Here is a 21,617-nt window from a genome sequence, read left to right on the forward strand (position 1 = left end):
CATGCTTGGGAGGGTGGAGGGACAGCGCAGGAGGGGAAGACCCTCTATGAGATGGATTGATTCGGTGACTGGGGTAATCGGGATGGGTGTGTCAGAGGTAGTGAAGTTGGCGCAGGATAGAGCACGGTTTAGGGCTATTGTACATAGGGTCGCTATGAGTCGCAAACGACTCGACGGCACATAATAACAACAACAACAAAACAACAACAACAAAACAACAACAACAACAACAAACACTTATATTTTTGTCCCACTTCATATGTTTCCTTTACCCTTTCCTGCAGACTATTCAAAAGCCACCACTAGCCTCTTTTCTTGTCTTTATGATCTGGTATTTTATATGACTGGAATCATATAGTATATGACTTTTGTGCTGGGCTTTTTTCTTTCTAAAGAAAGAAATTATAATCTTCACATATCTCTGGTGGTTTGAATCCACCAGGGGCTCCTTGGGGAAAACATGGTCGGTAGTTTCCCATTAGGATTTACAGCCTCAGAAACTTGATGAAGGTTGTTATGAAACAGAACCAACTCAGCAGCAGTGACTTTGAGATTTCCTTTCAGAGAGCACCATGTTTTATGGTTTATCTATGACGTGGTATGCTTCTTTATTTCATTTTTTAAAAGGCTGTTAACATTTCATTGCATGCCACTACAGATTCAACTGTGCCTTCTAAAAAGATAAGTTGAAATCCTCACCCCTTTACACTTAAGGAGCTTAAGGAGGCTTAGGGTGTTGCACTGCTAAGAGAAAGGATAGCAGTTTAAACCCACCATCCACCCCTTAGGAGAAAGATAGGCAGCCTCTTCTCAGAAGTATTTACAGCTCTGGAAACATGCTGGAGGCCTGTGATGGTTCAGAACTGACTCTAAGGCAGTAGGCTTAGTTTTTGGTCCATGTGCATATGTTTTGGCTTGTGGTTAATAGGGTTTTTCTTCGTTGAAATTATCAGTTAGGTCAATGAGGTCACACCAGAGAATACTGGGTCCTACTCCCTTTTGAGTGAGAAAGACTGGCTCTGTGACAGGTAATTCAAGGCAAGGGATGTCTGGGGCTACCAGAAGTTAGAAGAGACCAAGAAGTCCCTTCCTTTGCAGAAAGCAGAGACAGGACATGGTCTTTCTGACCACTGAATTTGTATGCTCAGCATCTAAAGAGGCCTGATGGTGGAAAGGTTAAGCTGGTATTTGACAGGGCAACAATCTGAACCCACAAACTTTCGTGGGAGAAAGATGTTGCTATTTCCATGACAACTTAGAGCTTTAGGACAGTTCTACAGGGTTGCTAAGAGTTAACAACAGGTTTTTTTCAGATCAACCTCTAAAACTTTTAGATAATAAATTTGTCTTGGGAGTTGGTGCGTTGAAATCACTGAGACTGGTTCAGGACAGGGCAAGCTTCAAAGCTGCTATACATAGGGTTGCAGGCACCTCAATGGCACATAACAACAATAAAGCCACTCATTTTCTGGTTATTTGTTATGGCAACCCTAGGAAACTTAGAGGACATTGGTGGTTCAGCAGAACTGTTGTCTTCCATGAGAGAGACCTAAATTTGATTCCTATTACATGCACAGCACCACAGTCAGTCAATGGCTCTTGTCTGTTGCTGTGATGCAGAAAAAGTTTTAGCTAAGCTTTTAGACTAGGATGGGCTAGGAGGGAAGGCCTGGTGATCTGCTTCTGAAAATTAGCTAATGAAAAGTGATATATTTATCACAAGGGTTCAATTGCAACTGATCATAGGGTTAGCACAGGACCGGGCAGCACTTCATTCCATTTTTCATGGTATCACCATGAGTCAGGAGGCAACTTTTCAGTAGGAGGCATATAGCATCAGGACTGGAGGAAGATCTATCAACAATCTGTGTTATGCAGATGACAAAATCCTGCTCGCTGAAACTGAGGAGGACCTGAGCGTTTGCTGCAGAAGGTCAAGGACTATAGTTTTCAATACAGATTGAAGCTCAACATCAAGAAAACAAAAAGATTCTCAGGGAGCTCTGGTGGCCAAGTGGCAAGAAGCTGCAACTGCAATGCCAGACGTTTGCAGTTCGAATCCACCAGGTGCTCTGCTGAAGAAGGAGGTGCAATCTCCTCCTGTACCAGTCAGTTCCGATTTGACGGAACCCCCAAAAAAAAAAAAAAAAGAAAAAGAAAAGAAAAGAAAACAAAAAGATTCTCACCACTGGGCCAATTGGCAATTAGGATAGATGTGGAAGAGACTAAGATTGTTAACAGCTTTAGTTTGCTTGGCTCCACAATCAACTCTTGGTACCAGCAACCAAGAAATCAAAAGATGAATTGCATTGGAAAAGTTTGCAGTCATGGACCTCTCCAGAGTACTGGAGAACAATGACATTAGTCTGGAGATTAAGTTTCACGTGATCCAAGCCTTGGTCACTGCAATTGTTTGCTTTGCATCAGAAAGCTGGACAATGACTAGGAATGATAGAAGGATGCCTCTGGGCCTGTAGTACTGAAGAAGATTACGGACCGCTAGAAAACAAACAGGTTCATCCTAAAGAGGGTGAAATCAGGCAGCTCCCTGGAGGCAAGGATTCTGAAACTTCATCTAAAATAGTATGGACATGTTGCAAGGAGGAACCAGTCCTTGGAGAAGGACATCATGCTTGGAAGTGTGGAGCGACAGTACAAGTGAGAAAGACCCTTGATGAGATGGACTGATTCAGTGACTGGGGTAATGGGGATAGGTATGTAGGAAACAATAAGACTGACTCAGGATAGAGCAGGATTTAGAGCTGTTGTACATAGAATAGCTAAGTCACAAATGATTCGAAACTAAGAAATAGGTATTAATTACAGTTATCAATCCATCCTCTGGTAGACATTTGGGTTGTTTCTACCATTTGCCTATTGTAAATAATGCTGCTAAACCCCAGATGAGATGGACTGATATAGTATCTGGGGCAATGGGGCTAGGTGTATTGGAGTCCGTGAGACTGGCTCTGGACAGGGATAGCTTCAGAGATGTTGTACATAGGGTCACTATGACTAACAGGCAACTCAACAGCACACAACAACAACAATACCACCACCAACACCACCAACAACACTATTTGATTGTTTTTGCTTATTTTTTCCATTTCTTTATCAGTACTATATTTGTTATTGTAAAAAAAATTGAATTGATTTTTTTATATTGATCTTGTATCCTGCCATTCTGCTGACTGATTAACTAAGTCTAACCAAAATCCTCATAATCACTAGATATAAAAAAATGTAAATCAAAACATTATCTCACCCCAGCAGCAAAAGCAAAGTTCAAAAAGTCAGCAAATAACAAATACTGGAGGAACTGGAGGTATTGGAACTCATGCATTGTTGGAGAGAATATAAAAATATGCAACTGTATGGAAGGAGTTTGGCTTTCCCCCCAAAAGTTTGAAACAAAAAGTATCATTTGATCTAGCTATTCCACTACTGGAAACAATAAGAAATAGAGCTGTGACACAAAGAGATTTATGCACACGTGTTTACTATGCTATTATTGACAACAGTAAAAAGATGGAAATAGCTTAAGTAACTACCAACAAATGGACAGAGAAATTGTGGCTCATTCACAGTATATATGGCATAAAAAACCAATGACGAACTCATCAAACACTACATATCATGGATGAGTCAAGAAGATATGCTTAGTGAAATAAGGCAGTCAGTCACAAAAGGACAAATAAGACCCCTGTAATTACAAAAAAAACAAAAATAAAAAAACAAAAAAACTGCACAAAACCCTCCACAACAAAAAATTAGGGAAAGATCTGCATATAAAGAAAATTAATCTAGTACAGTTATAGGCAGGGGGAGAACAGGAGATGAATGGACAATAAACACTTTATTAGAATAGGTGAAATGAAGGGCAATGTGAAATGAAAAGGCAGTGTTGGATATGCATGACAGTTGTATGCCAAATGACTCTTAGCTGATTCTCCAGCAGGTTTTCACATGGGTGAAAACAGTTGATCACATGGGTGGAGACGGACCATTATTCTCCCTAGTGGGATTAAAATGGAGTGCCTTTGGGTGAGCTCTGGTGGCCTATTGACAAGAAGCTGCACTGCAATCCCAGAGGTACGCAGTTCGATTCCACCAGATGCTCTGCTGGAGAAAGAGGGGCAATCTCCTCCTGTACCACTCAGATCTGATTTGATGGTACACACACAAAAATTAATAAAATAAAAAAAAAAAAACGGAGTGCCTTTGGGAGTGAATGGAGAAGAAAGAAGGGGATGGGAAAAAAGGAAAAAGAAAAAACAAAAGGAAAAGAGCTCTGGTAGCCTAGTGGCAAGAAGTTGCTCTGCAATGCTGAAGGCACAGAATTCGAGGTCACCAGCTGCTCCCTGGGAGAAGGATGGGCAATCTATCTCCTCCCAAAACCTGCTGGAAGGTCAATTATGGGTTAGTTCTGACTGGAGGGTACATAACAACAAGGAAAAGTTTATACACAGAGAAACAACTGTAGAGGATTAACAAGGATTTCACCCCACTATCATTGCTGTCCCAACTACTGTTCTGTCCTTTTCAGCAGAAGGTTTCAGTCATCTGTAAGTCAAACGCATTGAGCACCAAAAAGTAAAGGAGCAACAAGAAGAGAGCTTTTCCTTAGCACCAAAGTTGTCCACAACCTTCCAGATATCTAATCAGTTACTAATATCAAAAGCAATCTGGAGTGGATTAAGAAAAATCTATAGATAAAATCTATAGGATAAACAGTTGGAATATGTTCTATTTTTATCTTACAGAGGATAGGACTGATCATTTTTCATATTTTCATATCTTGAAGTGCCAAGAAATGATGGTTTTAAAATTCCTCATATGTTCTGAACATGCTTATCATTATACAACAGGGTTTCCATGCCAACACCTCTGCCACACGTTTGTGTTCTAGAAGAGATGGATCTGAGAGTGCTCTGTTTGGTTTGTTCTGTGAAACACAGGGTCAGCTGACAGTATATTACAGTCCATAGACTGTGAAACTCTGGTTTCTTCTTACACTGTCTGAGAATGAAGCTGGAAGAAGGAATATAATCAGCCTTGAAGAAGGTTCTAGTTATGGAAGAGTGGGCCACGAGGAGAATAAAGGACAAGAATCGTGAAGAACAGAAATAATCCATAAGTGCCATGGCATCATCCCCTCAGGTTGGAGAGCTTCATGTAAGGGCTTTATCCATTAATGAGCTGGTTATGTCCTCACAACACTGCTGGCATGTTTCCCCTCCTATAGATGAGTTCTTGAATGAACAGTCACCAAGAAATTATAAATGGGTGAGTCTGAGTGCCTAAATAGCTCATGGGATAATTATTTCTAAAAATGGTGATGGTTCTTCCCCAATTATTTATCCAATAATGAACCTCTATACATAAGTACATGTTGTGGTGGTGGCCTAGTGGTAGGAAACTGTGTTGTAATCCTGAAGGCATGTAGTTTGAATCTACCAGCAGCTCTATGGGAGAAAGATGGGCAACCTCCTCCTGTGCAATTAACTGCCTCTGAAAACCTGCTGGAGGGTCAGTTTGGGTTGGTTCTGACTCAACAGCACACAATAACAACAACAACGATATACATACATATGAGCAAGAAAAGAAATTTTAGTTACTCCATAAGGATTTAATTAAGTGATTACGATCCCAAAGTACATAAAAAGAGAAGACCGGAGGGAACAAGGGTCAAATCTTAAAAGGAAAGAGCTGAGGAAGAAGACTATCTTGCAAAGAAAAAGTGTAATTTTTTCCCCTCTCTCCTTCTAGGACACAGAGCCTCAAAATAACACCAACTTGGATTAATTTGGATGATATCTGAACCCTAGTCTTGGGCATGTTACCAGGAAAGGCTAGTCTTTGGAAAAAGATATCATACTGGGAAAAGTAGAAGATCAGAGAAAAAGAGAAAGACCATCAACAGATGTCAGAAAGACTGTTGCAACAATGGGCATGTGCATATCAGAAATCTTCAGGATGGCACACGATAGAGCAGAATTCAGACTGGTTGTTCATAGATAGGTGTGCTACATCTGAGTCATAGTTAACTTGATGGCACATAACAAGTTATTACTTGGTACGTGGTGTTGCCTCTTCTAAAACCAGTGCTAGGAAGCTATCAAGCCAGCAGACAGAAACCAATAGTAAGAAGACAAAACCTTCATTATGAGAGAGTTCTAGACTAAGGCTAGGAGCAGAAAAGGAGTAGAGCTCTCGCTTGTTTTGCTATTGTGTAATCTTATATATTCACCTGTGGTCAGGGATAAAGAGAGTAGTATTGCCAGACTTCTGTGAATGTAGTTATTGGGTCATCTTAATCTTCATGCAGACTAAAAATAGAAAACCTTTGATAGTCTTTACTAAATGTCAGGCCCAACAGGCTTCCAGAAGATTAAATATGCACAGCACTAGAAGTATTTACAAAGAAAAGTGCAATAAATAACATCTCATTAAATCTAAATGAGAATTCTAAATAGCACCCATTTAAAGCAAATATGTGTCATACTAAGCTATTACAAAGTCCTTTAGAAAGAAAATATATGGTGGATAGGACACATTTGGAGTGGAAAAGAACTAAGGAAAGATAGGAAGAAAAACTGTCAAATGGTTTATAGAGCTTGTAATTTGAGCATGGAGAATGAAATAAGCTGAAAACAATATTTTCCCAATTAAGTTCTTTGGAACATTATTTCCAAGAGATGGTACATTTTAAGAAAGTTCTGTGATCAAATATATTTGATGAAATTGCATTATTTTCTCCTTTGTAGGTCTTCACAATGTACATTTGGTAAAGAACAGATCTGAAGACGACCCAGAAAAAAAATAAATCCATTTCTTCAAGCAAGTATTTCCAAACATTTAAATCATGGCAAGTATTTCAGTAAAATAAATATTAAAATCCCAAGAAACTCATGATTTATGGAGCACATATTAGGAAATGGTAGGGGAATATGTGTAGAGACAGATTCCTGGTAGAAGCAGACCTATCTCCTTCACAAAGCTCATCTTGAGCTTGAAAAAACCACAATGATCAACCCAGCCTCAACTGTATCTTGCCTGAAATATTAACTACCTTTATCACATGAAATTCTAATGACCAAATTAAAAAATAACAAATTAACAAACCCAACATCCCACTGACAATTAGTCAATTCCAACTCATAGTAACCCTCATCTCAGTTCCAAAGCCATTCTTTTCTTTTTATTTTTTAAAAATTATTTTAATGAAAAAAAAACCAAAAAAAAAGAAAAAAAATTATTTTAATGAAAAGCCTAGAGAGACTTTGAATTTCTATTCATTCATAGCTGCACACTTTCCTCCCTGCCTACCCCCCCCCCCACCAGTTTGCTTTTCTCTTTGAAAAGTAAAAAAAAATTAAAAAAAAAATTCATTGTTATATAAGCTCCTCTGCCCCCAGTCCACTCCACTATGTAGCTTTCATTCTGGACTCTTGTCATGACAATAATACCTAATCATATATTCCTCCTAAACAGTCCTCTTCCCCCTCTGTTTCAATGCAGTATATTTATCCCCTTTTCATTTCCCCCCCAACTCCAACATCAGTCCTGCTTTACAACAGTGGCACTATGCAGTATTTGTCCTTTTGTGACTGAGATAGTTCACTCAGCATAATGGCCTTAGGGTCACCCATTTTGTGTAATATTTCATGTGTTCCTTGTTTTTCAATGCAGCATAGTATTCCATTGTGTGAATGCACCAGAGCTTCTCTATCCATTTATTTGAAATGGGCACTTGGGTTGTTTCCAACTCCAGCTATTGTGACCAAAGCTGCAATAAACATGGGTGAACATAAAGCTATCCTTTATGAGAAGAGACAGTCCAACTTCCTCTCAAAGTAGTTGTTGTATACCATCAAGTCAGAACCAACCCATAACTGATCCTTTAGCAGATTTTGAGAGGTAGTAATTCTCATGGGAGGAGACAGTCCATCTTTCTCCCTTGGAACAGCTGCAGCACAATTCATATAACCAAACCACCAAGAACTCCCTAAAAATAGCTGGTATATTCAAGCCACTGACTACTATGTTAGCAGAGCAATAACCAACACACCATGCCCACACTATACTCCTAGAAGCTCCTTAGAGTTAGGAAACTGGCTGCTCCTTGGGGGCAAGGATTCTGAAGCCTCATCTAATATACTTTGGGCATGTTTCAAGAAGGACCTTGGAGACGGACATCATGCTTGGGAGCATGGAGGGACAGTGCAGGAGAGGAAGACCTCAATGAGATGGATTGATTCAGTGACTAGGGTAATAGGGGTCTGTGTTTTGGAGACAATAATATTGGTACAGGATAGAACAGGGTTTGGGGCTGTTGTACATAGTCACTATGAGCTGCAGGTGATTTGATGGCACATAACAACAACAACAACAATAATTTTAAAAAGCATCTTCCAGAAGAAAACAATTTTAAAAAATATCTTTCAGAAGAAATAAAATTATTAGGTATCCATTCTTTCCTGTATATCAATGTATATTAGTCCTACTACATACTGACAAAGTGCTATACAGATTTCAAAACATTTTCATTTTTCACTATTTCTCACTCCCCACCCCTCCCAGGTATATAATAAGTGATACAGTCAAAATGAAACTCCAGATGGCTGACATCAGACTAGTCTTCTATCCATACAAGAAAAGGCTTCAGTAGATTGACAGGGAGGACTAAATAATCAACATCTACTGCATAATTCATTTCAAGTTAGAAACATTTAACTTAACAAATTTCTGAGACAACACTGCCAAATTGTGGGGAACTGCTCAGATTTTTATAATGAAGTTATTTGTATCATTCAAACCATGTGGGTCTTTTTTTCCTAGAAAAAGGGACACTTAATGGCTTTTACCATTTATAAACTAGCTTAGAATGTTGTTGTTGTTATGTGCCTTCGAGTCGTTTGCGACTCATAGTGACCCTATGTGCAACAGCCCTAAACCCTGCTCTGTCCTGTGCCAATCGCACTGCCTCTGACACACCCATCCCGATTACCCCAGTCACTGAATCAATCCATCTCATAGAGAGTCTTCCCCTCTTGCAGCTTAGAATAGCACAGAGTAAATAAAGTGCTAAGAAATGGGGGGGGGGGGGGCTACATAAAGAGATTACCAATTTGTAATAGTTTCATTTTTCACATGAGAAAAATCTTTCATATGTAGGTGATCTAGACTTGAGTTACAAAGAAAATAGGATTCAGCTGAGTTTTCACATTTTAAGGGAGCATTTGGTAGCACTTCTAAAAATAGCACTGAAACAAACAGAATGATACAGGCACCTTGCTTTGTCCTTTTCTGCTGAAATGCTTTAAAATGTTCCAGGTTGTTTTGGTTTTTTATTTTTCTTTCTTCACAGAAACACTGTTTAAAGGAACACTAGTAAAAAGGAATTTTAACTTAAGTTCAAAAAAATCTTTTTATTACCTGAAAAAAAGAGAAACTAGGGGAAAAAAACCCCTCCTTTGGACTAAAGAGGTAAAAATACCTCTTTCTGGATTAAGAGAAATTCCTCCTCATAAAGTCCAGCCTCCTTGAATGATATGTTCTGCATATTGATTGAAAAAGTATGAAGGTAGGATGTGTCCTTGATGCACACCTTTCCTGATCCTGAACCATGCAGTGTTTCCCTGCTCTGTTCTGACTACTGGTTCCTGGTCCAAGTATAGCCTCTGCATGCACCCAATTAAGTATTCTCAGATCCCCCTTCTTCTCCTCAAGGTTAGCCACAATTTGTTGTGATTTACATAGTCAAATGCCTTTGCATAGACAGTGAAACACAGACATTCTTCTGGTACTCTCTGCTTTCAGCCAAAATACATCTAGCCCTGGCTAGGATGTCCCTAGTGCCATAGCTTTGCCTAAACCCAGCCTGCACATATGGCAGTTCTCTGTTGATGTACTGTTCTAGTAATTTCTGGATAAACTTCAGAAGGATCTTGCTTGTGTGTGATATGAGTGATATTGTTCGATAATTTCTACACTCTTTTAGGTCACTTTTTTTTTGAATGGGAATAAATGTCAATCCCTACAAGTCATTTGGCCAGGTAGTTGTCCTTCAGATTTCTTGGAATAACCTGGTGAGTGTGTTCAGGACAGCATCTGCTTGCTGAAACAAGTCAATTCCTGGGGTCTTGTTTTTTGCCAATTCCTTCAGAGCAACTTGAACTTCCTCCTTCAACACTATAGGCTCTTGATCATATGTTATTTAATGAAATTCTTCTGTGTCAGCCAATTCTACTTGGTATAGTGTCTGTGTACTCCTTCCATAGGTTCATATCCACCAGCAGCTCCACAGGAGAAAGATGGGCAATCTCCTATTCAATTTTGTTACCTTTGAGGACCCCTTGGAGGGTCAGCTATGAGTGGGTTCCTACTTGGTGGTACACAACAACATACTTGATACAGCTCACCCAGGATTACTCAATCTGAATGAAGGCTGCCCTGCAGGTGACACTTTCCTGCTCCCAAGTGTCAACAGTGAAAGGGGAAAGGACTCTAAAACAGGAAACAGGTGGCCAGGAAGCAAATTCCAGCCAGCCCAAAGCTTCCTGTTACCCCAAACAGGTGGCTTCCCTAGACCTTTCATCTCATAAAGAGACTATAAAATGTCATCTGGAGTTTTATTTTTTAAATCACTGATTCTATCGAATTTATAGTAATGCAAACAACAAAAAAAGGCTCCTTGGAGCAAAAGGGAAATAAAGTTATTTAAAATTGTCACAGTCTAGGTTTAAAGATCAGTCTAGGATACCCCAAGAAAGGAGGAGAGAAAAAAAATATTTGCAGGGGGAAGGCGGCAAGGAGAGAACCAGAGCCAAATGTGCCATAGTTAGGAAAGTGGGTTATACACGTGGGGGCAAGGGGTTATATGCCCCTTAATTTACTTAAAGGGCAGTATTTTCAAAACCTTAGCCATTGCTAAAGTCCTGAATGGAGATTATGTCTGTCTAAGGAAATTCTCTGTAGCGAAGGTGGTAAACAAAGCCTCTGAGAAAGAGAGTCATTACCTAAGGAAATACTGATGTGCTGGTATATAACAGGGGTTCTCTGAGAAGTTAAAATTTAAGCTTTGAGAGAAAGAGAAATAATTATTAAACTATGAAGGGGTATAATTAAGAGATGTTAAAATGCTGAAAACAACAAAAAAGGTACTGTGAGCTATATTCAAAGCAAGAAGAAAACGGAGATGTGGTCTGGGGAGAGGAGTGCACCATTCTCAAATACAGTGAAAAAAAAATAATACAATTCAAGACGAAAGATAGTATGAGTGAGTGAATGAAAATATGATTTGTAAATTTTCACTAAAATAAAAAAAGAATGCTGCCTTCCATCTCTCATTATAAAGAGATTTTTTTTTATTTTCTAAGCCAAAAATAAAGAGCATGGAGTTGAAACTGGGCCTGGGAGGAACTAAGGGAGGGTAGAGACTCAGCTACTTTCCGTTAGATCCAATTCCTCAAATGACTCTCATTCCAATGCTCTGAAGGGTGCATAAATTCTTTCAACCATGTGGATGAAGGCAATATTTTTGTAATCAAAGCAGCAGCCCTCACACACAGGTATACAGGATGTTCTACTGTACACAATGCTTTTTTGCAGATTATGTCTTCTGAGTCTTCTCACAGACCTGTGATATACACAGTAATATACCCTATAACATAGCCCTCATTACACAGTGAAATTTAGAATTTCAGTGTCCTTCCCAAAACCACATAGTCCCTTGAGAACAGAACTAGAGCTAGACCCAGGCCATTAGTTTCTGGCCTACAATGCTCTTCCCACTACTCATTGTATCTTTTTACTACACTGTTAGTAGAACAACTGACAAAATCCAAGCTGCAATACTAATGATATTATGTACAATTATACCAAGATTAAAATTATTACTTAGCAAGCAATGGTTAACATCTATTCAATTATTATAGGTCTCTGGTTATTCAGCCCTCAGATCCCATTTAATCTGTAGACTATCCCTGTAGAGGGAATTACAGATGAAGACTTAAAGCTCCTGCATTATATAACTTGGGCTTTGGGCTGGCTGGCATTCGCTTCCTGGCCACCTGTTTCCTGTTTTAGAGTCCTTTCCCCTCTCACTGTTGACACTTGGGAGCAGCAGTCATCAATGACTCCTGCAAAAGAAGTTTACATGCACTGGAATCTGTTCGGGTTCCAATGTCCACACACTTTGCACTATACCTGGCTGCTACCCTAAATGTTTATCAAGAACTACTCTAAGACAAGGAGAGCTAGTAGTCTAGTTGTAAGAATCTGAGCTGCTATCTTGAAAGCACATGATTCAAATCTACCAGCTACTCTGCAGAAGGATGGACAATCTTCTTTCATGTGGTTAAGTGCCTCTGAAAACCCACTGGAAGGTCATCTATGGGTCACTGGCTCACAACAAGAACAACTCTAAAATGCAGAAGTCTGTGGCAATTAAGCACTGGACTACTAACTGAAAGCTTGATAAGGTCTAGTAATACACTTCTGAAAGTTTACAGGCTTGGAGCCAACTCAACAGCAATAAAGGGCAACAATGACTTAAAGATATGGCAAGTGTGGCCAACAGAAAGACAGGGGACCAAAAAATAGTCAGTGACTTTCCCAAGCCCTGAGAAGTTGGATACTCGAGCCATATTTTCATAAAGTGGTTACCACAGTTTATTAACTACAGTTAATAAATAATAATAATAATTTAATAACCACAGTTTATTAAGTTCTGCTACTGTCTCTCTCTCTATATCAAGCAATAGGTAAGACTGGAGATCAAGCAGAGAATGAGATAGATACCATGCCTGTCTTCACTGCACAGACTGTAAGGCTTTCAGATGGATTTAAAGGGAATGCTCATAGTGTTTATAAAAAATGCTTGTGGTGACTGGTGCAACACAGTTTAAATGAAGTGGAATCTGTTCTAGTTAATAAAAACTTGGCTGCTAAAGGAAAGGTGACACTTCAAATCCACCATCTGCTCTGTGACAGAAAGGTGTGGCTGTCTACTTCTGTAAAGACTGTTGTGTACTGTTGAGTCAGAACAGGTTCCAAGCTGACCCTCTAGAGAGTTTGCAAAGGCAGTAAATTGTATGGCAGGAGACTGCCTAACTTTCTGCAGCGGAGCAGCTGACAGATCCAAATCATAAGCCTTTGGGTTAGCAATGTAACTCCTAACCACTAACCTAAGCAACTTGGACTTCCTTCTGTAAATATTTCACCCCTGAAAAATCCTAGGGAGGTGCAGTTCTATTCTGTCCTTAATAATTCAACAGCCTGAAAACCAGTAAAGGAGTTGAATCTTACCAAGTTTAATTCAGAATGTCTCAAAGTTCAGAGGAAAATGAATATTTTACTCATTTTAATGAAAAACAAAACAACTACTACCAGCAACACTTACTTTTAAGGGCAGGTCAAGGAATGCAGTAAATAGAATGCTTATTTTAAGGACAGGCTTTTGTAATTTAATCAGGTATGCATATTAATGAAAATACAATCTGGCTGAATGTAAAAAAAAAAAATAACTGCCAATTGAAACTATTACCTCCTAAGAATTATAAGTCTTCTACACAAGATCAGTTAAATCCAAGGGCAGAGAATACAGGTTAACTTCAGAATATGATATACTGACTAGAGGTAGTCCCCAGGTTGCAGAGAATACAGGTAAACTTCAGAATATGATATACTGACTAGAGGCAGTCCCCAGGTTGCAGAGAATACAGGTAAACTTCAGAATATGATATACTGACTAGAGGCAGTCCCCAGGTTGCAGAGAATACAGGTAAACTTCAGAATATGATATACTGACTAGAGGCAGTCCCCAGGTTGCAAAGAATGTCCCTACCTAACAATGTCTTTATGCCATTAAGTAGAATTTGTAGGTGAGGTTAAACAAGTGCAAATAATTCTTAGCCTTGTTTTTGTGCAAGAAAAGGATCAGTCTTTTTAATGATTCTATAACAAGTGAAGGTCATGTAATGAAGAATTTGTTGTTTAGGAGAACAAAAAGGTTAGCTGAATTTTTTGAAGACAGGTGAGAAATTCAGACTTTCAAGAGATACATTCATAATCCAGGGACTGCATGAACTTAATTTATTCCAGTCTATTGTATGCTCTAAGAACACCCTTTGCTGGAAGCATTAGTAGTCACTGTACAATAATAAAGGCAAGTGTTGAGACTTGGTGTTATTAACTTACTTCGTCTTTTATCTGTTAATACGGGGTCATGGTTCTTACTACTTATATTCCTCCCTTAAGCTTACAAAGAATGGATTTAAGGGATTTTTAAACTCATGTCTATCCACAAAAGTGAGTACAGTATCTCCTCACCAATTCCACATCTTGCCCCATGTTTAGATTAAGGATAGCATACTCAAAGTTTCTAGAGACCAGGAAGGTACCAACAATGTGCAAAGTGGTAGGTAATGCAAACATTCAGTGTGCAACACAGCTCTGAAGATGGACAGGGGACTGTAGCTACTGGATTCCAATGAGTCCTGCAATTTTAAGAAAAACCGAAGTTCAAATTTTTATGCATACTCTTGAATATTTAAATGCTAGTCCAAGTTTGTGTGTTTGTTTTTAGAACTCTATGTGGGTCAAGCAGGTCACTGGTTTTTAACTTCTATTAATGTATTGTTGGTGTCTTCTCTGGAACAGCACTCATTTGACTCGTGAAATTCAGCAGGGTTATCTTTGTAAGTGTTCCACCACCCTGCAGATCACCAGGCATATGGTTCATTCATTCCTTAAGTATCACTGGTAGCATCTTTTTCAGGCAGCTAGACAGACTCACTGACTAATGCCACACAAGACAGAGTGGTTAAAAAGTGATCACATGGTAGCTTTCTCCCCAAGAGCCCAGAGAACTGAATTTCTTTCCTACAGAAAAGTTCACCCTGAGCAGTTGCTTACCCGTTTGTCAATGTCATTGTGTTGGAGCTGCACAAAGCGAGCACTGATGGCTGCTATGTAACTCTGCTGATTGGAGAACGCCACGCGGCCAGCACCTTTGGGGTACTTCAGTTCTGGGTCTGTATCAATGCCAGCATAGCAGACACCACCATACAAACGGTCCATGATCATTGCCAGTTCAACTGCAAGAAAATAAACACAACTATGTACAAATGTTTAGGAGGTACTCTTTACCAGGAGAAGAATAATTACTAAGGCATGCAGAATAATGAAGAAATAGAAAACCAGGTTAAATATCATGAAGAGTGTTCACACTAGTCTTAAAAAATTCAAGGAGGGGAGCTCCTCAAAAGATATTGAAAAACAAAATGAAACAAAACATTAAGAATTGATACATACACATAGAAATAAATATACTGATTAGAACTTCAGCAACATTACAGAAGGAATGCTCTATTAGTATTTCTATTAGAATTCCTAAACTCTTAGTACACTGAATGGGGCCCTGAGTAGGCAAAGCATTTCATGACGCAATTACAAGTTAATGAGAAACAACCCTAAGTAATCGACCTCTAAAACTGAATGCAATTCCTACAATCACACTGATATATTAGGATTAAGCTACAGGAACACTAAATTCCTTATTTTAATTAGAGATAATATGCTTCCAGCCTTAAAGCAAATCTCTAATAAGATTTTCGAAAAGAAATTTAAAATAGCCTATCCTAACCAAGAAATTTTCACACTGAATACAAATTAATAATACTTCTAATAGTAGCAACAACATTTATTGAGCACTTACAGTGTGCTAGGAAGCACCAAGTTGTTAGGCAATAAAAACATATGCAGACTACATCTTATTATCAACTGTGAGGACTGGTTTGCACTCCTTGCCACATTTCTCCTAAATATGCTTTTACATTGGTATATTTGCAAAAGCACCTGCACAGAAGATATTTAGAAACTAGACCATTTCTAAGTTCTCATATTCTAAAATTATCCCCATCATAAAGGTTCCATGGAGAGACACATAGCATTTATTTACCTGCATCTCAAACTTTCTGAAGGTGATTTTACCTTATATTGGATGGCATCTCCTCCTTTCAGGTTACTACTCATGTAGCAAATTCCAAAAGACTCAAGCCTCACCAGATGCTCTGCCGGAGAAGGAGGGACAATTTCCTCCTGTACCAGTCAGATCTGATTTGACGGTACATGCACAAAAAATAATAATAAAATTTAAAAAAAAAAGACTCAAGCCTATCCTTACCCTGTCTCACGGCGACTACCTCAAGAAGCCACTTTTTGCTAGCACTTCTATATGGTATTTGGAAAGGAGAAGAGGGAAGATGGATGATGACTTAGGCCACAGCCAATGTAAAAAAACCATCACAAACAGAGCTCCACATGAGTCAGATTTTAGGGAAACGGAAAGGTGCATAGCCTGGTAAATGAGGTGAAGAGACCCGCAGCAGCTACAAAGACTAGAAAGCCACGGCAGTGTAAGAATGGAAGGACAGCTGGTGTTACATGTGACAGAGGTAGGAAGAGGAGCTATGCTGTTTTGACAGAAAGGTTGTTGCTTCAAATTTTCATTCCATACCACACTGCCATGATTAATAAACATTTTCTAAGTGTCTGTGTGCAAAAGAAGTCTGACCTGTAACCAACAGTACATTTTCAGATAAGAAAGTTATCAATAACTGAGTCCAAGAACAAGTATTACTAAAGACAGAGCAGTAGGAAGTTAACTCAATTATCTCATTACAGTCAGAAAAACTGAGTCATATTAGCCAGGCATGGGATAGGATCCAGGGATAATATCCACTCCAGTACTGTAACAAGAAGCATGTGCACACACTAAATGTCCGAGTTTAGTGGTTCCTTACACTATGCCTCAACAACCTGAGGCCCTTCTCACATGGACAATGTTATTCCAGTGACACATTAATGTCTTTTCAGAAATTAATGCATTTTCTCTATTTCTCAAATGGACTTTAGAAAACATAAACAGCTTCAGGCCTTGGAAATGAAATTCTAATTTACCAAAGATCTTCACTTGGGATGAAATAAGAAAGTGAATATTCCCTGAGCCTGATAAGTGGTCAAGAAAATAATGCTGGAGGAAAAAAATTCTCCTCAATTATGAAAAAAAAAAAAAAAAACCAGAAAAAGAAAAAAAAAGACATTCTTGGCTTCTGGTAAGAAGCAGAGACTTTCACTTACTTAAGCTTCCATGAAACTAATTATAAATAACTTCTACTTGCATGCTAGTATAAAATTATTTTCATGGTCACCAGAAAGTCTGCAAGACATTGGAAACAATGAAGGCCTACTCAAGTAAAGGATAATTTGTTGAGAAACTGGAAGAAACTATAGTGATTAAAGAGAGTTTTTTAGGGGGTGAGTATGACTATTATCTCTATTTCTACCCTAATCTGTATTTGAATGACAAGAAAGTCTAAGCTTGTCATCAACTTTGAAGAAAATAAATGGTTAAGTGTTATCCTGTACCCAGCCTGTAGCTCCTCAGGAATGCACACACCTGTAGGCTAAACTCCTATTAGTCTTGAACAGAAGAGGGATGTCATTTGAAAAAAAAAAAGGAAGTTTCTAAATGCTGAAAAAATATTATCACTTGGCAAAAGACTCACAGCTGACCTACCAGCAGGTTTTCAAAGACAGGAATGCCCATCCTTTTACCATGGAACAGGTGGTAGATTCGAACTGCATGCCAATGGGAATGAGGTGCAGCTTTTTACCACCAAGCCACTGATAAGTAAAAAACAACAAAAACCCCCACAAACAAAAACCCACCAACAACCCACAGTAAGCCTTCCTCAAGACCCCTAAATTTCCAAGTTGAGAATGTTTTTCAATGAAGATGAAACATACCTAGAAATGCCAGAATGCATAATTACTCTTACAGAGCAGATTCTAAAAGATTCTTCAAAGTATCATCAGTTCATATGTGAACTCCCATTCTCCGATGGCAGGAGAATGGAACAGAGAAGCAGCTCCTTTCTGACTACTTGTGGCAAGGAGAGAAACAAGAAGAAAAGCTGTAAGAATCTGGCAGGCATCAACTACAAATTTCACAGACTCACTTACATCTTGTGATCTCAACCCTACTCACAAAATCTGAGATATTAATCAAGCCCTTATCTTAGCTGGAAATGATAGTTAAAGCTCATGACAGTAAGTAAGCCTTTCCTTTAAAGACCCTCTGTAAAGGAGCAGGGACAGCCTGGCTCACAGAAGCATGTTCTGACCATTTAACCTAGGGAAGATAAGACACAGCAGACAGAGATTTCACAAGAAGGGCGAACATCTGAATGGCTTTTTATTTTTCCTTTCTACTCAGACAAATTAACACATGTTCACCACAAGGATGGCAACTAGCAACTCTACATCCAAGGCCATATGTACTTTGGACAAGAACGTCAGTGCTTCTAAGACAATGCAAGTTATCTTACAAATATGTATTCCATGGTAAAAGCAACACCATTAACCTACATGTCTAACATATCAGATGGCTTTTTTGGTAAGTTTCGTCATTGCACAAACTGGACAGAGAAACAGCTGAGTCCCAGAAATTCTTCTAGATTGTGGTGTCTGTCTGTTGAATAAGAACCCCTGTCACAGTTCCTTGGATTTGTTTCTGGGTTATTCACAGAGATATGTTAGAGATGATTCACTGACTGTGTCCTACTTCAGGGTCCTGTTTGTTATTTAATTACATCTCAGCTCTAAAGAGGTCACTAAGTGTGTGATACGGTGAGAGTTAAACTGGAGGGAAGGGCAGGATGTTGGAGAGAAACACCAACAATCATCTCTATATGTTTCAAACTGTGTGGATTTAGAAGACACATTCCTTTTTGTTGAAAATGAGAACAAAAATGAAGAATTGGTATAGGGCACATTAGGATAGCAAAGAAGGCTCAATTTCTGAAAGAAAAGAACACTGAACCTGGAGGTGAACTTCCTAGGTTTACCACAATTGCCAAGCTGGTTCACATAACCCAAGTAGATGACATACGGTAATTAGCTTCCACTCCATAACAGAGTTTGAAACGTTGAGAATATTTTCAAATAAATGATATTAGCAACCAATTATGACAAAACGCTTAATTTGATGCAACGTTATTGGTATCAAGTTACTAATACAACAACTCAGTTTTCAGTTTGATAAAACTGAAGTTACAGAGGTCTGCATTTGAATACTGGCCTTTTCTTTACATGGTGATTTTACACCAATCACTATTTCTGAACATCTGCTCCCTCATCCCTAAAATGAAAGGTCCACTGCATGCAAGATGATTGTGAGGATTAAACATAGGCGAGTGCGCTAAACATGCTCCTCGCAAGCAGAGTGGTACTCAGATTTTAGTTCTGCCCAGGGGTTGATTTTTTCCCCTACTGATTAATCAGTTTAATATTAGTTTGACCTGGTTTGTTCCATAAACACAGGTTAATCTCAATCTTAATTTGGCTTTATATTAATGTTATTTGGTCAGCTCTGATATGCCAGTTTGACATCAGCTTAGTTTTTTTTTAGAGAAGGGACTGGGGTGGGAGAGATCACAAATGATACTGACATGAGACAATCCCTAGCTCTAAGGGATAGTGCACTTAAGTCAGTAATGCCAGCTCTGGAGCTTATCAGGGACAACCTCTCATACTGACCCTGGGACTTGATCAAAGGAAAAGTTTCTCCTACTGAGAAATTGGATATAAAATGGTTTCTTACTGCTAACACTTCACAGAACAAAGTATGCATTTGGTTACAATGCTCCCATTGCCTAGATCACAAATCAGGAACTACATTAAAAGTACAGAGTGTTTGAAATAAATAACCTTAGAAAAACTCAAGATGTATGGTCTCTGGATGTATGACATATATCAAAGCCTAAAAGCCTTTCCTCCTTCCAAAATTATTATTAGGGCATAAAAATATTAAAATGGTAGTTAGGAAAGATGGAGACCCAGAAAAGTAATTGCTCAGTATAGATCTGTTCTACTGGGCTTGGGGTTAGAAGAAAATGATGAGGCAGAAAAACAGCTCACAAGCCTAAGACTAGAAAAAAAGACTAAGTTTTTAAAGTTGGGATTGGATGGGTCCCAGAGCTTGGTCACTGAGGAAATCCTCAAATTAGAAGCTAAAAAGCTAAGCTAAAATGTCAGGATCAAAGAAATATGTTTATAAACAGCAGGAGAGGATGGATAATAGATGCTTGTTCATTTTTGGTGGTCTCCTCATGACTTCCAAGCCTGAGATTTATTTCCTCCTAGAGGGACGAGATGTGCATTCTAGGGTCCTAATGCCATAGGGATATGCCCATCGGGGTTATTTCAGTATTCTCTGTTCAGGAAGATGTGTTGCTTACAGTATTGGATAAAGAGTTACAACATGCTGTTGTACTTGTAGGTGGTAGCAGGCGGAGAATAAGACTAAACTTGCCCATTTCCTTGCACTGATTTTCTGAAAAACACACAAACTTTAGCCACATGGTGGCATGGTGATTCTACCTAGAGCCTCTCTAAGCGTGACTGTGGTGAGGTGTAGGGAGTGAAGAAAAATAAGGCCTGAAAAACACAAAGAGACTTCAGACAAACTGTTCTTGTCACTGATGAGAATAATTGGAGAAGGGCTAAGAGATAGTAGGGTATGAATATTATTTGCTCTAGAGAAAGTCATCACCAGTTGAGCTAAAATCTGAAAAACAGATTTTCCTTTAACATTTTCCCATTTTTAGGTTAATTTTTATAGGCCTGTAATACTTTTTTCCCAGCATGAATTTTTTTTGCCCAAAAAAATGGCAAGCAGAAAGAGCACCATAAGGTCAGTTGGAACAGTGTTGTGTAAACTTCTAAGCAATATTGCTTTTCTCTTTTGAGGACTTTGTGGATTTCTGCTTGGCTGGATAATTTATTACTGATAATGATTTCTGTCTTACAAGAGAAAATATCAATGATAAAAAGAACTTCACAAGATGTAAAGGAGTTACTTTTGAGTGATAATATTTCAGTCTCTTGGACGTAGTGAATAGGATGATTTATGGTTGAGGATGGGAAATGAAACCCACCTGCTGTCCAAAATCTCACTTATTAAGCAAGGTCACTCACATCTAGTCCAACTCCACTCTGTATTTATAGTTCCTGAAACCATTTTAAGACTTCTGAGAAGAAAGGTGTTCTGAAGTATTTAGAAACTAAATCTGCCCATCAACGTTATGGAGTCTAATTCAGCGTCCAATTAATTCCAAGTTAGGTAAGGTCATTTTCCTTTGTTCTCAAATTCTTAAATCTGTTTAAAATTATAGTGGAATGTTTATTCATTTTACGTGACATGCACATGCTCAGTGCCTGTAACACAGTGTAAGCTCAATAAATGTTTATTGTTCACATGAACTCAAATATATTTAAGATTGTCTAATAAAGTCAAAATAGACATCTAAAAATAGTCTTATATTCTTAGGCATTCACTAGTGTACAAAGCTATGTTTGGGTCTACATGTATAGGTAAAAATTATGGATGCTAACATTTTTCATCTTGGTAACTTGGGCTCCAATCTGTAAGTCTTGGGGAAGATACTCAAAGTTTAAGACACTATAGATTATTTAACTAAATATCAACCGGCCACACTTATAGGAAGTATTACCATTCAAGGGGTAGAGGGTGGGCGAGAGATTTCCTT

The 21,617-nt window shown here is 38.6% G+C and overlaps 1 protein-coding gene across 3 annotated transcripts in view; it reads right to left on the reverse strand.

The window, feature by feature from the left end:
* The window catches only part of CPEB3 (cytoplasmic polyadenylation element binding protein 3), a 273,954-nt gene that overhangs the window by 11,336 nt on the left and 241,001 nt on the right, over positions 1-21,617 (reverse strand). For all 3 annotated transcript variants that reach the window (XM_006880335.1, XM_006880334.1, XM_006880336.1), the window contains exon 9: positions 14,920-15,101. In XM_006880335.1, coding sequence (XP_006880397.1) covers positions 14,920-15,101 — 182 coding nt within the window. The remainder of the gene's footprint in view (positions 1-14,919; positions 15,102-21,617) is intronic.

This window comes from Elephantulus edwardii, unplaced genomic scaffold (assembly GCF_000299155.1).
Source record: "Elephantulus edwardii isolate Elephantulus edwardi_28Jun2011 unplaced genomic scaffold, EleEdw1.0 scaffold00007, whole genome shotgun sequence".
In the NCBI taxonomy this organism is placed as follows: domain Eukaryota; kingdom Metazoa; phylum Chordata; class Mammalia; order Macroscelidea; family Macroscelididae; genus Elephantulus; species Elephantulus edwardii.